Source organism: Lissotriton vulgaris, chromosome 5 (assembly GCF_964263255.1).
Source record: "Lissotriton vulgaris chromosome 5, aLisVul1.2, whole genome shotgun sequence".
NCBI lineage: Eukaryota > Metazoa > Chordata > Amphibia > Caudata > Salamandridae > Lissotriton > Lissotriton vulgaris.
This window is the reverse complement of record NC_141693.1, coordinates 1,066,270,666-1,066,287,307: the sequence shown is the minus strand read 5'-3', so window position 1 is coordinate 1,066,287,307 and position 16,642 is coordinate 1,066,270,666. Positions and strand designations below refer to the sequence as shown.

At 44.1% G+C, this 16,642-nt stretch overlaps 1 protein-coding gene across 4 annotated transcripts in view; it reads right to left on the bottom strand.

The window, feature by feature from the left end:
- LOC147712018 (glutathione S-transferase omega-1-like) overlaps positions 1-16,642 on the bottom strand; it is a 610,936-nt gene that overhangs the window by 117,648 nt on the left and 476,646 nt on the right. For all 4 annotated transcript variants that reach the window (XM_086922748.1, XM_086922750.1, XM_086922747.1 and 1 more), the window contains exon 3: positions 9,628-9,736. In XM_086922748.1, coding sequence (XP_086778874.1) covers positions 9,628-9,736 — 109 coding nt within the window. The remainder of the gene's footprint in view (positions 1-9,627; positions 9,737-16,642) is intronic.

Sequence of the window (16,642 nt, the reverse complement as noted above, 5' to 3'; positions counted from 1 at the left end):
GTGGAACCATAAACTGAGCAGAGAGTAAATTTAAATCCCCAAAATTGACACTCCACATCTGCCCAGCGACTAAATCTGTTGCTTGCCCGTTTTTTAAATAATATACCCTCCTTCGGGGCCAGAATGGCCACCCCTCTATTTCTGGTCCCTTACGTAGTGTAGGCTACCAGGTGAAACCCCAGCTACTCTAATAAGTTTTTTCTGTTCCCCTCAATATTTGTTTCCTGCATACATACTATATGAGCAAGCAAAATTCGTAACTCTTTGATTTTCCGTCGATTTTCTGGGTCGTTCAGCCCACATGTTTATTGTTGCAATTTGCATTCTGATTGTGCTTTTTTAAACCGATCTAGCACTTTCTCCCTTTCCTCCCCAACCTCTTTAGTTTCCTCATGTAACTGTGTTTTTGCTTTTCTATCTGTTGTCCACCCTTCCAGGTGGCTCACCCCCGACCTGATCCCCGCTCTCAAACCTGCCTTTGAGTCAACCACCCACCTCCCTCACCCTACACGGTGAGACAAGCAAACTGAAGGTCTAAGTGACTGAGCCTGTACTCTGCCCCCCCCCCCCCGCCACCAACCGAATCGCACAACCTTTTTTATATCTGTTTTAGAGATATCCCATCACAAACCCTCTTATTCTGACTAAGAGAATCATGTGCGTCTGGCCGAAGCGAGCTTGCTAAAGAGAGGGGCTGTTCAACCTTCTCTGTTTCAGTTTATCAATGTACTCTTTTTCTTGGCTTTCAGAGGTGAAAACTCTTGTGGTGTTTTGGTATATGATTTTCACCGGTTTGGCGATTAGCAGCACTAGGTCAATAATCGGTTGAAGGGGTTTCCCTCTTGGTGGCACTTGTAGTGGCCTAGTAAGCAGGTGGTCATGCAATCCAAATTAAGGAAGCACAGCATTTGATCCACTTAATTTCCAGTGACTTGATGTATTTTAATAGTATCATTTTTAGGACTATGGATGCTCCCTACAGTAAATCAATTATGTCTACAACTCCCCAGACAAGCAATGTAACATTGCTCAATATTTTTGTTAGACCTGACATCATTGGCTTGAGTCTCTCCTCCATTTTTTCTGTTTGCCTCCACTGTTTTACGATGTTTTGCTGGATAATGCTTTGGGCGCTGTGCCACTGCTGATCAGTGCCACAGCGCAAGTGCTTCCTATGTTAAATTGATGTATCGATTGTATTCCATGTTTGGCTTGTTTGGTTTACTGTCAGTCCCTAGTCTAGTGCGCCAGGAGTGCCGGGGCTTGTAAATACAAATGCCGCTCGTGGGCTTGCAGCACGTGTTGTGCCACCCACAAGAGCGGCCTTGTAAAAGAATGTCTACGGGTCGGTCATTGCGAGACCTACGTGCAGTCTGGTACTGTCACGCCGGCTGCGCAAGTATACCTACTTGCCAGTCCCTCCAACCTTCCCTTAACTTCATGTTAGTCACCCCTATGGTAGGCCCACGGGCAGGGTGCGTTGGAAGTATAAGGTAGGACACGCCTGACCAAGTTGGCATGTCCTAATAGTGAACTACAGCCATCTTCGTTCTTCACTATTGCGAGGTAACCTGCTCTCCGTTAGTTAGAATGGGCCGCCGGGATTATTAATGCTATGATCCTAGCTGGCTCGGGGAGCATGGTGCAATGTCGAGTTTGGTATCCCTGAACTCGGGGTTTAATTACGCATCCGTTGGTGTGGATGGTTTTTGGACTCTGGGTTTGAGAATAGCACTTTTAAAAAGTGTCTATTTTCTTGTCTAACCATTTCTGGTTTCTGCTGGTCTTTTTTTTTTTTTTTTCTTTTATCCTCATTTGCCGTCTTGCCGCCCATTCTTCTCTCTAATCCACCACTGGGCTGTTATTATCTCTTAGGCTGGATTTAGAGTGATGGGGCGTAGACAACACATATTTTGGGCCTGGCCTTCCTCTAAACTATCTTTCTTCCCCCCCTGACCCAACATGTGTGTCTTCCACCAACTCTCTTTATCGTCCTGGGATAGTTCATAAACCAGCGAGACAGGCACGGGCTTAATCATTGGACTTTAACATAAACTTAACTTTAACCAAAATTTAGCAGGAAGGGTATCCAAAATCCTCTATTTCTTTTAGATCGGTCTGACATATCAAGCTTAGCCATGTACCTCATAGCTAAAACCCATCTAATAAAGTGGGGCTAAGTGGTGAGACCCAAAGTTTGCATATCTCTCGACGTGCCAACAACATAGCATAAAAAATAAGTCATTATTATTATTCAAAAATCTATTTTGTAAATCAATTCTCCCAGTAATAATTAATTCAGGGCTTACCTCAATGGGTTGGTTCAAAGATTTGGAGAGAGAATTACTCACATCAAACCAGAATTTCTTGATAATTGGGCAAGACACAAACATGTGTAGGTCATCAACATTTGGAGCTTTACATTTTGGACATCCAACAATCCCTCCATCTTTAAATTTAGAGAGCCTGTATGGAGACCAGTATGCCCTGTGGATAGTAAACAAAAGATTTCGCCTTAGGTTTGCCGGTTTAACAATTCTATATAGCATGCACATAGTTACTTGCCATTGGTCTTCTGTCGCGATCCTTGGCAAGCTTTCCTTCCACAGGGTCTCTGGTAAATCAAATGTTCCATCCTCCATATCTAGTATTCGCCAATACCAGAAAGCTACTTCCTTCTCGAATGCCCCCGTCTCCAACTTTGACTCAAACTCATTTTCCACTCCAATCTCTGCTTCCAAATGGCTTGCCCAGCTTTGAATCTGTAAGTATTTATATTTTGAAAAAACTGAGCCCCACTTTTGCTGGCAAATACCCCAAGGAATTAAATTGCCGTCTTGAAACAAGTCCTTCCACCTTTGCAAATCAGGTTCCTTTTTCAAATTTAAAGCAAGCGCATCTCTTGTCCAAGAAGGGGCTCCAGGAGAATCCCATATTGGGGCACTATGGCTGAAATACGAAAGTTTAGATAATTTCCTGATCTTATACCATATCTCAGCCAAGTCTCTCAAAGTCTTGAGTTTCACCTTTTTGAAAAACTTAGGGTCTCCAAACTTATACAAAAAACCAAACTCATGATGACCTAATCTCTTCAGCATTATCGCAAAAAGACCTCCGATCTGAGAACTAGCAGGGGTACCCAACAACATCCTGCAGTTTTTTAAACAAAAAGCCCATGCATATATTCGTATGTCCGAAGCCGCCAATCCTCCTTTTTCAACTTTCCTCCTTATTTTCTTCCATGAGATTCGAGAGGTTTTTGACGCCCAGATAAACGATGTTATCATGCTTTGTAGCTTCGCCAGCCATTCCTTTTTAAAGCCCAGCGGAATAGTCTCAAACAAAAAAGTAATCTTAGGTACAATCACCATCTTTACAAGATTGGATCTTCCATATATTGACAGGGGTAAATTCATCCAGCCTTTTAAGGTGTCACTAACCTCTTTCTTCACCCTATCAAAATTAGTTTTTGCCAAATCCTCAATTTTCTGAGTAATCCTAACTCCCAAATACCTCATTTCTTTTGTTATTTTTACACCTTCAGTGTTAAGATTCCAAGTCATTATTTCAGTTTTATCTTGATTTAACTGATATCCAGAAATCTTACCAAACTCCTTTGTCGTATTCACTAAATTTTCCAAAGATCCAACTAAATTAGTAGAATAAACAATAATATCGTCCGCATATAGCCCAAGTTTCTTGGACCAATCCATCACAACAAAGGGGGGTATCTCTACTGAAGCTCTAATTTTGCATGCAAGAGGCTCTATATATATATTGAAGAGCAGCGGTGATAAGGGGCATCCTTGTCGGGTGCCCCGCATTACTCTAATAGGAAGCGTAAGGGTTCCGTTTACCAGTACTCTTGATGTGGGTGCACAGTACAAAGAAAAGATAGATTGTGTGAACTTATCTCCTAAATTAAGATGGTGCAAAAGAGTTTTTAAATATACAAAATTGACTCGATCAAAAGCCTTGGCAGCATCTAACGCAATCACTGCCAAGGGATATTCATATTTAGAGGCTAAATCTATCATACCTATCAATGAAAAAGTAAGATCTTTTAAGTATCTCTTCTTAATAAAACCTCTTTGATCTTCATGAATCAGTTTATGAATGATTTTACCAAGCCTATCAGCTAGGATTTTGGAAAAGAATTTGTAATCACAATTTAAAAGTGAAATCGGCCTGCACGCATCCATGCTTTTTGGAGATTTCCCTGGTTTAAGTATTAAAACAATAGTAGCTTCATTCCATGAGCTTGGGATTGCCACTTCCCCTCTAAAAATTTTGTTATACAAATGACACAAAGTGGGGACCACCGTATTTCCTAAAGCTTTGTATACTTCTACAGGTAGACCGTCTGATCCAGGGGCTTTCCCTCTTTTGCCTTCCTTGATAACTTTCATCAGCTCTTCCTGAGTTATTTCCTTATTTAATTCCAACATATCCTCATCTGCGAGCGGTTGTATTAGAGGCAACCAGGACTCAATCTCAACCTTATCTGGACAGAGGTCCTCTGTATAAACATCTGCAAAGTATTGCTGAAACGCTTCTACAATCTGTTTATTTTCTGTAATAACTTGATCTGTCCCTGGTTTCTTAATCTCCTTAATTTGATTCCGTGTAACATCTTTCTTGGCTTTCCACACTAGTAGCTTACCACATCCCTCTCCATATGAAAAGTGTGCCAACTGACTGGCTTCCCATCTCTCTTTAACTCTTTGGGTAAGTGTTGCGGTAAGTTGAACCGTTAAATCTAAGAGTTTTCTCTCGCATGGGCCATCTGAGATAGTAGATCCCTGAGAGATTCGAATGAATTCAGACTCTCGGATCTCTTTTTCTAGATTAGAGACTTGACTGTAATATAATCTACGTTTTTTTGCACCTAGAGCTCCCATTCTACCTCTCATAAATGCTTTGCATGTTTCCCACACTATGTCTTCCCTAGCTGATCCCTGATTTATCTCCAGAAAAATTTGTATCTCTTCTTTAAGACTTTCTAAGACTTCTGCATCAGCTAAAATTGTGCGATCTAATCTCCAAACCGGGGTCGTCTCTTCTGGTTCCAAACTTAAGTTTAAACACACGGCAGAATGATCTGATAGATGTGCCCCTATATGGTCTACATTGATAACTCACTCTTTCAGCCTAATATCTATCAGAAAACAATCTATCCTTGAATTATGTTTGTATTTTTTATTATAGAACGTGTATCCTAGCTGCTGTGCTGCTTTAAGTCGCCAAATATCACACAACCCTAGCTGAACCATCATTGACTTTACCTTAGCAGTCATTTTACTATTCACTATTGCCCTAGGATTACCAGTTCTATCCAGCTTGCCATCTAATACTGTGTTGAAATCTCCTGCCATAACAATTTTACCTGAGAATTCCAATAGTTCCACTTCAATTTTCTCTAAAATTGTAGGATCATCAGTATTTGGCCCATAATATCCAACTACTACTAGCGTTTCTCCCGGCAATCGTAGCTTACAAATCACCCATCTCCCTCTACTGTCTACTAGACTATTTTCAACTACTATATCAGATCCTCTTATAATCAGAATAGCCACTCCCTTTGTAACCAAGTCTTGAGATGTGTAAATAGCATTTCCAATCCATTTTTGAGTAGTGAATATGTCCTTACATTCCTTTTGTGTTAAGTGTGTTTCTTGCAAAATAATAACCTGTGCTGGCGAGTCCTCTAAATATTTCAAAATTAGTAATCTTCTTGACTTGACTCGGAGCCCGTTAACATTCCAAGTGAGGAACCTTAGCTCCTTTTTATTAGCCCTGCTCATCATACTTATCATATAGTACCCAGATTTCCCTTCTGATTAGAACACAGCAAGATAGCTCATGAGGAATATTATTTTTTTTCTCCCTGAACCCACTCCCTCCCCTCCCCTCGCTCTCAATTCCCTCCCCGGAAAACCCAACCATTACTCCCATGGCCCAGGCCAGTGGACGTCTCAGTGGTGATGTCACTTATTTATTTTTTTACATATACCTTGGTCAGTTTTCTATTTCTATGCTACTTTCTATGCTACTTGAGTAACATCCAAAAAGGCATCTACTTCCTCAACTGTACGAAATGTATACATTTTGTTATGCCACGTGACTTTTAGGAAGGCGGGAAATTTTAACTGGGCCGTAGCTCCTATCTCCCTTAAGGGTGTCAATCGTTTTCCCATCTCCCATTGCCTATTCGCTGTAGCTGGAGACAGATCCGACCTAATGTCCACTGATACTCCATCTATCAAAATAGACTTTTTCTTTAGAGCAAGTTGCAAAATTTTCTCCTTCAGTGAGTATGTTGCAAAGTTGATTAGAATTTTTTTTGGCTTTACCCGGTCTGAATTCAGCCTAAAGGGGTCGCGATGTACTCGTTGAATGTCTCGGGGCAACAACTCCTCAGTTTCATCTAGTGACAGCTCTTTTTTTAGCATTTGCACAACAAAAGTCTTTATATCTGTCCCCTCTTTCCCTTCTGGAAGTTTAAGAATTTTGAGGTTGTTGCGCCTTTGCATGTTTTCCAATCTTTCTACCCTTTCATCTAATTCTCTATCCTGAGAATATAATGTCTCTATCTCTTTGCGGTTATCCAAAACTCTTCCCTGCACCATTTTCATCTCAGATTCCATCTGTCCTGCACGTATAGTTAATTTATCGATCTTGTCCTCTAACAAAGTGCATGTGGCACTTATACGCTCTTGATTCTTTTTAGAGGCTCCAAAACCTAAATGAATATCTTGCTCCAGTTTCCTTAAGAGTTCCATAACGGACAGATCCGCTGAAGCATGTCTCTCATGCTGTGTAGGACTAGTTTCTTCTGAGGAAGTTTTTTTCCCTTTAACTGAAGTTTCATCTCTCCTTGTAAATATATCCACTCCCGCATTCTCTCGCAATTCAGTAGGAACCACAGTTGGACTTCCCGCTAATAAATCTGATGTATTAGATTGGAATATCTGATTGGTAGATGGCTCTGCTAGGTCTGCATCAAGGCTAACAGCATTTTCTACCTCCATTTCTGTGTCCAGAACCTGAAAGGGGTTAGGGGTTAAGAGGGTTGACCAATCCTGTTCGGCTTTCTCTACTACCTCTTCAGCCCTAAGATGGGGCTGGAGCTGGGAAGTGGAACCAGGTTTCAAGACCAAAACTTTAGGGACAGGTTTAAAGTATGAACTGAGTGAAGGAGTTATTGGGGTCTTAAATCCAGCCTTTTGTTTTTTTTGTCTCTTTTTTGTCTCTTTCTTTGAGGGAGAAAAAGTCGGTTTAGAAAATGTTTCTCCTTTTATCCCCTCATTTTTATCACCCTTCTTACACTCTACTGAAAGAGAGGATGAACCCCCTTGTAAATAGTCAGGATCATTCGCTTCCAACAGACAGCCCTGTCTCTCTGGTCTATTGCTCCTCAGCTGATATCTGGTTATTTTTCCGCCCTCTTTCACCCCCTTGCTTACTTGCTCCTCGCCGAAATTTGCTCCTTCAGTCCGGATACTACTACAATGCTGTGGAGGGCTGGTCGTAAGGGTCTCCACTCCTCGACCCCTGCCGCCACTAGTCGGTGTTCCAATCTTTGCCAGCACTCTTCGCCCTCTGCTTACTCCTAGCGCCGCTCTCCCCCAGCTCCCGGACGGCAAATGGCGTGACTCCGCCCCCTCACTCTCGGCGGATTGCAGAGCTGAGCTCTCCGCCATCCGCTGTAGGTTCCCTGAATCCAGCCGACAAACGGCTTCCAAGATTAGCCGGTAGCTCGCCGTGATGCCCGCAGCGTCACCGCTCTCCGCTCTCCTTCAGGTATGTGAAATCCGCTATACAACAACTGACCGCTGCTCGCGAGCCGACATCACCACTGGTTTCTGCTGGTCTTGTGTGTGCGTGACAGGAGCTGGGTGGCTCCAGAGGTCTGAATGAGTCAGTGTGGGATGAGTGGGACATTTGCGTTGAGAGTAGGGGGAGAGTAGTTGCTGATAGCCTGCCTGATACAATGCTGGCTCCACCTCCTGCCAAGCGGCTGATGGCTCTGTGCCTGCCATGGACGATCCTAGCCCCACCTCCTACCGGGAGGCCGATAGCTCTGCTCCTGCCAGTGACAATGCTGGCTCCACCTCCTGCTGGGGGTCTGAGGACCTAGCCCTGCTCAGTGAATAGACCAGGCGCCTCTACCTGGCTCCACCCACAACAGACCCAGGATGTTGGGAAATTCCCCTGCATGGACAAAGGGATCAAAGCCAAAAAGGGGTATAAGAGAAGGACCCCTGAACCAAGAATTTAGATCACTTCTGACAAGGAACCCTGAAACCAAGGACAAGAAGCCTGCTGATCCAAGGACTTGCCTACCCCTTCTGCCAGTGTGCTGTTTGCTGGGGGGAATCCTGCAGTGCTTCTTTATTTTTGCCAAGGAACCAGGAGAGAGGAACTGTGTGTGTACTCTAACGCTTTGCTAAGAAAATCTCCAAGGACTGGAAGAGTGCCAGTCTCCTGTTGAAGTCACAGGGCTAAAGGACTTCACCTGCTACAAGTGCTATTTGCTGGAACCTGTGAATCCAGCACCTCTGAAACCAGCAATCTCGACGCCGACGGATGTCGCCGAATCCAGCTCGACACCGTGAGTGACGGCTCAAGTGTCCCGCTTCCTCGACGCCGGCCGCCGGGCCTGATCGACGCCAGCAGCAACGCCAGTGAGTAGTGAGTTCGGCTCCAGCTCCAAGGGACCCCGTGTCTGCACCGCTGCTGATCGCATCGACTGCGTGCCCTCTCGACGCCGTGAGCGCTGCTCACTTTGCAACAGCATCATCGACATCGACGACTACTGAGGCCTAATCGACACCGAAGACACGACGCCGGATTGCTCAACGCCGCTGATCATCGTGTGCTTCATTCTCCAAGGTACTGTGTTGTTGGGGGTCCGTGTGACTCCGGGCTCGACGTAGCGCTCCTCGCGGTTGACGCCGAACCTTTGGATTAACTTTGCCTCGACGTCGTGTAACTCCCGTGTGGGTTACATTGTTGCCAAGAACTGTGTTTCCAGGAAGAAGAGTTGCTTTTGATACGAAAGACTTTGTGCTAAAGAAGAAACCACCTTTGAACTATTATTTTCCCTTCAAAGAGTATTTATTAAGATTGTGTATATTTTTGACGTTATTTGGTCATGTGCTAAGCCTTATATAAAAATCCTTATTTTTATAATACTACTGTGTCATGTCCATTTGTAGTGTATTCACTTTATTACTGTATGTGGTCATAAATGCTTAACACTCAGCCTCTGAGATAAGCCTGTCTGCTCTGCCAAGCTACCAAGGGGGTGAGCAGGGGTTATCAAAGGGTGTGATCCCCTTGCCCTGACTGGAAAAGGTGTGTCCCTATTTGTCAGAAGTGTATACCTCTGCCAACTAGAGACAGCCGGTTCTAACAATTGTTATACCCCACAAAAATGTATACAACCTGCTTGGAAATGAAGTCGTTTTTATAATGTTTAAACAGATATAAATAAATACATCTCAATAGTCAAAACCAGGTAAGACCTATTAAAATATTCACAAATGGATATAACTAGGGTTGATGCCCTGCACATTACTACCAAAGAACAAAGGTTTCAAATTATGTGACTTTAATTCTTACTTGATTCCTTTGGCTGCCAAGACAATCCGTGTTCTCTGGGCATATGGACAGAACCTCATACTGTAGATGCGGATCAGACCTTCCGGAACTGGACCAGGAGCAGCGCTCCCTAGAATAAAGAACAGGGTTTAAAAGTCCTGTGAAAACATGTTTCACACTACAGTCCTCTTGTCATATGAGATTAAACATGAATGATGAACAGTTTACAAAAATGTTCCTCACACAATCTGCCAGTCGTTACATTTTGGAAAATGATTTTACTATTGGTGCAGTGAATTGTCAAAAAAGCCACAGTTATGTATGACTTTTGGTCATTGTGCATCTCTTTTTTTTGTTGTTGAAATTTTTTTTACTGCATAAGGGTATCAATAATGCCGCAATGCATGGAATACAGCAAGTCTGGCAACGAGACAATACAGGAGGGCATGTATGAAGTGTACATAGAACACAGGGCCGGAATTTCTGTAGTGGGTTAGTATTACTTATGTTTATGTTGAGAATGTTTACCTGTCATGATGTTCTGTGCCTTGCGTCTGGAGTGTGCATCCTCTGGGATTCAATCGGGTAATTCCAGTTGCGGATCGAACCTCCGAGAGTGCGTTGCTCTTTGCCGTGGCCGAAGCCTTATGAATATTCAATAAATCTAGTTACCTTTGAGAACGTGGTCTTCATCTTTCAATATCCATCTACCACATATTGGCGATGACCAGCCACGGACCGTGGAGGGAGTTTCGGTGGGGCGGAGAGGTGGGGTGGGGGAGGGGCAGGGTGGAGGGCGCCCTGCATCGCAACACGTGATGCAGGGCGTGCTACAAAATTCGTTTTATTTATTAAATTGTTTACTTACCTTCAATTATCCATATTCCGGTTTTTAGTACCACTCACCCTGTCCCTCCCCCGCCCCGCCTCTCCGCCCCGCCGAAACTCCCTCCGCAGGCCGTGGCTGGCGATGACTGGGAACTCCTTCAGTCACAGGTCCTGTCACGTCGAGGGAACACTATGCATCCTGACTGGCAAATTCAAATTTCCTTCTGCCAAAAGTAACTCCGCCTCGCCAGAAAGCAGGAAACAGTGATGGACAGCATTAGAAGCCGGTATGATCGATTTAAAATAGTTTTCGCCGGTCTTCTTTTATTGGGTTTGGCCAAGCGTTGCCTCATGCGCAGGTCTCTCACGCTGTGTCACAGATTCAAAAGAGGCACACGCACAGATTCTGAGCACCCATCAGTATAAAGGAATCAAGGTTCTACGTGCTCACTCTGTGTGAGGACGTCGGTAGCCATCTTGGCTTGGGAATTACAATTGAGCTGTCGGAATTCACAATCAGCTGTTCGCACATCACGAAGATGCGGACACCTTAAAAGCTGTGTATTCTACTACATTTTTTTATACAGTGATGCACACACCTTCGAAGGGGAGGGTGAGCATCCATTAATTTGGATTATAATTTACAATTAATTATACCAACTGGTGTCAACCTTCACAGTCGTGATTTTTGCTATGCTGGACATCCTATTGTCTTGTTCACTCTCTCTCTTCGACACACTTTAGGTTTACAGCGTATTCGGTGATATGCACACCACTGCATTTTACATCAAACTCATTTGCATAAATAAAGAGACATTCATTTATTTATTTATCGATTTATTTTGTGCATTTTAAAGTGCTCACTCTGATATGTCAACAGCGACATCTCAACTTATCACTCAACCTCCTCCTTTTTTAGGAAAACCGGGAAGGCCAAGTATACTCTGGCAAGAATGGTTTGAACTATTCGAAAATCATTTGGTGGCTATTGATGCAACGGAATAGTCTCCTGCTCACAAATTTGCTCTCCTTTTTGGTAGTTTAGGACAAGCAGCTCAACGTATTTTCAAACGTTTACCACCTATTCCTTCTCCTACTGGTCAGTCTGGTGACAGAAATTGGAATGTTTATTTAGAAGCAATCGAAAGACTTAAAAAGCAGTTTTCTGAACCTCCTAATATTATGTTAGAAAGACATAAATTTTACAAACGCAAACAAGAGGAGGAAGAAAAAGTGGAGGAATACATATCGGCACTAAGGGTATTAGCCACTACTTGTGGATTAGGTCCTTTAATGGATGATATTATCAGGGACCAGTTTGTTTTCAATTGCAATTCACAGAAAATAAAGGAAAGGATTTTAAGCTGCAAAAATCCTTCTATCACGGAAGTGATAGAATTGGCTTTAAGTATTGAAAGATCAGTCATCTTTACAAAGGCCAAGTAAACCAATGTTACTACGAAAGTTAATCTAATTTCGGAACAAGAGGAAGAACAAGACGAGGGTTTACTTGCTGTTGGTGTGAAGGATAGACAAACTAAATTTGCACAAAACAAGATCCAACCGTTCTGTTATAGATGTGGTTCGAAATTTCACATTGGCAATTTCCGGGGTTCCCTGGCGTTAGGTAAACATTGTTCTAGTTCTAAAAAGATGAGACATTTTCAGAAACTCTGCAGAAGTCAGAGGAAACCCGTTCAAATTGGAAGTGTGAAGGTTGAGATGAACAATTGTGCTGAGTCTCTGGATAACTTACTTTTGACTGTGGATTACAAGGATAATCTTTTGGACATTAAAGGTACTTTTTGTGACACTTTAATTGCTGGTTTGGAAACAAAGGTCATGGCTGATTCAGGATCTCTGATCACAATTCTCCGAGACAATTTTTTTTTGGAGAACTGAGGTAAAAACTTCGGATGTGAACCCAAAGGCCTTCAGAGAAAAAGATATAGACATATTGTTTTTTTATGTCTAATGTGGAAATTTTAGGTTGGAAAATTCTAACTAAAATGTATGTAGCTATTAAGGGAGAGAACATTGTAGGTTGGAAAGACTTTGCTAGATAGGGCTGTATCTAGTTCCAGGTGATGATAACCCAGTAAGAGCTAATGAACCCTCTTTATGTAGTGTGCATGGACCGGATCTGGATATAAATAGTTTGTTGTCTGATTTTAAAACAGTATTCAAAGACCGAATTGGTTGTGTGTATAGGAATTTGAACATAAAATCAGGTTATTACCTAATGCACATCCTGTAGTACACAAGGTCAGACCAGTCCCCTTGAGCGCCAGAGAAGAATTAAAGTCCATGTTAGAAGGGTTATGTTCTCAAGTTGTAATCCAATCTACAGAACCTTCACAGTGGGTGCCTCCCATTGTAGTAGCACGCAAAAAGACAGGCGAGATTAGGCTTTGTGCGGATTTGAGGGGCCTAAACAGGAACATCATAATCGATTGTCACCCTCTTCCCACAATTGATGAAGTTCTTGCTAATTTGGGGGTGCTAAGTGGTTTTCACTGATTTACCTAAAATCAGCGTACCATCAGATTCCATTAGCCATGGATTCGCAGGAATTGACAACTTTTGTCACACATTTTGGTACGTCTAAGACTTCCCTTCGGCCTAGCATCTGCAGCTAGCGTCGTTCAATGTTTAATGGACTTAGGGCTAGATGTAGGTAATTGTAAATTACCGATCCGAAAATACTGAATTTTACCGATTCGGTATTTTTGAATCGGTAATTGCTATGTAGATAAAAAATCGGTCAAAAATTCCGAATCGTTAAGATTCGGTAATTACCGAATTGATATTTACCTATTCGGTAATTGCCATTCATTCCTATGGGCCTGGAGGCCCATAGGAATGAATGTCAATTACCGTAAAATAGGGAAAGAGTCAAGGGTGGAAGTGTGTAACTTTGACACCCTGTTGCACCCCTGATTAATGCTTGTGTATACATGTAGCACACATACAAGCCCTAAGGGCATGTATGTCTGCCACATGGCACAGTTGAAAATGCATTGATTTGCATTTTCTAAGGTATTCCTTATTTACCACCAACTAATAGTTGGTGGTAAATAACGAATCCTTAAAGCACATGAGCACTGTTTAAAGTGCTTCCTACATGTCATTTACCGATTCGGTAAACACCGAATCGGTAAATGATGATTCGCTAAATACCGAATCGGTAAATACCGATTCGGTATTTACCGAATCTGTAAATTGGCCCCCTACATAACAAAAGCCTATTGCCGGTCCGTAACGGCCGAAATTCGTTAATTTCAGCCGTTACCGACCGGTAATAGCCCTCCTACATCTGGCCCTTAGTCTTTAAAGACATGAAAGGAGTGCAGGCATATTTAGATGACATATTAATCTTTTCTAGGAATGCAAATGAACCTTTTATTTTACTAAGTAAGGTCTTGACAGCTCTTGAAAAACATGGCATGACTGTAAGAGCTGATAAGTGTAAGTTTGGAGTGAATGAACTGGATTACCTGGACCACACAGTTTCCGATGAAGGTATTAAACCAAACTTTTCCATTATCAGGGCTCTTAGAGGCAAAACCCCTCCCTGTGATAAAGATACATTGCGCTCATTCCTGGGTCTTGCCGAGTATTACGCAAGCTTTGTCAGTAATTATGCACAAATTGTGGAGCCTCTTTGGGTTTTACTCAAGAAAGGTAAAAAATGTGATTGGTCCCATGAACTGAACGTTGTATTTGGTAAAGTGAAAGAGATGATTATTTCGGATCAGGCATTACATGCATTTCAAGATGATTGTCCTTCAATTATCACAGTGTATGCTAGCATGAATGGTTTGGGGCAATCTTTAGTGAGAGAGTAAATGGCAAAGAGTTAACTGTGGCATTTACATCCAGATCACGCAAACATTTTGAGAAAAACTACAGCACTATAGAGCATAAAGCTTTAGCTTGTGTCTGGGTGGTCCAGAAATTTAAAATGTACATTTGGGGTCCAAAATTTGAAATCATTACAGGCCACAAGCCACTCACTTTTGTTTTCAGCAAAGTTTCCAGTAACACTATGTCTGCAAGGTTGACTCATTTAATTTAAAAATTACAAGAATTAAATGTTGGCATTAAACACATTTAGGTAGGCAAAAATATTCGTGCTGGCTGCTCATCAAGGATGTTGATGAAAAAGGATGATGAAGAGAATGTTGATGAAGATGAAGTGAAATGTGTTGCTGTGTTGGATGCAATTGAAAACTGTAGTACAGTTAGTTCAGAGTCGAAATGGAAGGTTGCCTGTTCTAATGACACTATTCTATCCAAAGTTTTGCTTCCAGCAAATGGCCTGAAGCTAGAAATTTACTGGGTGAATTGAGAAATCTTTCTTTAGTAGCGGATTAACTTTCAGTGAAAGATGGTTTGGTACTTCCGGGAGATAAATTTGTTCCCCGAAGTAGTTTGAGAGGGACTATAATCAAGATTGCATATGAGAGGGGGAGGAGCCACGCTCCGGTCCATGATGGCCACGTAAGAGCTCGGCTCCGCCAGACCTGTCGTCTAGCCCTACAATCCTGAGAGTTATCCTGTACCTCGACCCCGCTGCCGGTCTGCTGAGGATATGCAGTGCTCCCTGAAGTGACTCCGACCCCTCTGCGACATCGGGGGCCGGAGCTGCACCTCCCGTCTTCTGCGGCCTGCACATTTCTCTGAGCCTGGGGCTCAATTTTGGGAGTTGGTCGGCTCTCAACTCGACAACACCGGGGCCGGAAACCGGAAGTTGCCGGTCAGGCCCCGGCACCGAAGCTCTTGCGGTTGGTGGCCATGAGGGAAGCTTCTGAGAGGCCCCCCGCCTGGAAGAATGGGAGCAGATTGCCCGTGGATGGGTGGCACTTGAGGGAGGAGTGCGACCGGACCTAAGAGGGAAGCCGGAGGTTGGCGGTATCAGCAGATCTAGTGGCAGGAGCAGGCTGTTGCGAGGACCGCTCGCACAGCTGTGACCGGGGAGTTATCGGCTTCTGGATACCCCCTCGGACTTGCAGAAAAGTCATCCACTGCTGCTGGTATCGCAGCAGATGTGCAGCTTTGGTCTGTGACTCTGGGGGGAGCTGCTGACATTGGGACCTGCCCTGCTTAACTGCCATCTGTTGGTGGCCGGGGAATCCCATGCAATTACAGCTACGCCATACTATTGCAGCGGGCCCAGGCGCGCGCCTGTGCTGCAGCAGCTCTGATTTGTGACAGACTTGGACACAGTGGGCTGCCGCGGTGCTGAGGTGTCTCTCTGTGACTTCTCTGCGGTACTGTTTGGCGGCGACGCACCCCCCTCTGTGCTCTACCATTGAGCCACCATCACCGTTGTGCAATATCCTGCAGTGAGGGCCATCTTGTGGGAACGTCCATGTACCACTCGTTTGACGCTGCGGGGTGTCTCCGTCCGGGGCACCAGTCCGGCCGGACTCTCAACGCTGGTGACGTGATACCATTTTGGCCCTGGGATGCTTGGATGACCAAGGAGGCCAGTTTCTGGGCCGTGATTCCCATCTTTGCCTTTAACGCGGCCATCCTACAGTTGCATGATCACGGCTTTCCGGCCCTGCGGCTCTACTGCGGCCAGACTTAGCAGACCTGCCGCCCGGCGGATCAGCTGCTAATAAGCAACTGGTGCTGGGGCTCAGGCCCGTTGAGTGTGCTGTCCAGTAGCTCATCGCAGGCGTGTATTGTTGATCTATGAGGTATTGCTGCATCTGGCAGGGCAGGGGAGCCGGCGCACCTGGGGGGCTGCACTTCCGATGGCGACCAGACCAGATGTTGACAAGCATCAGTCCAGATCCGCCAAAGGGTCAAAGCAGATCCAAACCAACAAACTGGACCGCTACACAATGCCCAGAGGTTCTCCTACGGCTTCCAAGCGGGTTCAGTTGGCCGGGAGAGACTCTTCAGATCCGCCGGCTGAGCCGACGCTGCTTGACGTGATGGTGGGAAACGATGGTGTCCAGTCGTCACTGGGACAGAAGATGGAGTCACTGAACAATAAACTGGACACTGTCACAATTTAGGTCAATCTCATTCGGGCAGACCTCACAAAAGCAAGCGAAAAAGTCAAATCACTGGACATAAAGACTGCCAGCCTAATCGATGACATGGCGCTGCTCCAGCAGCAGGTGCGAGACCTCAAAACCTCTTGTGACCTGATCGATCCGAAACTGGATGAATACGAGGGAAAAGCCCAACG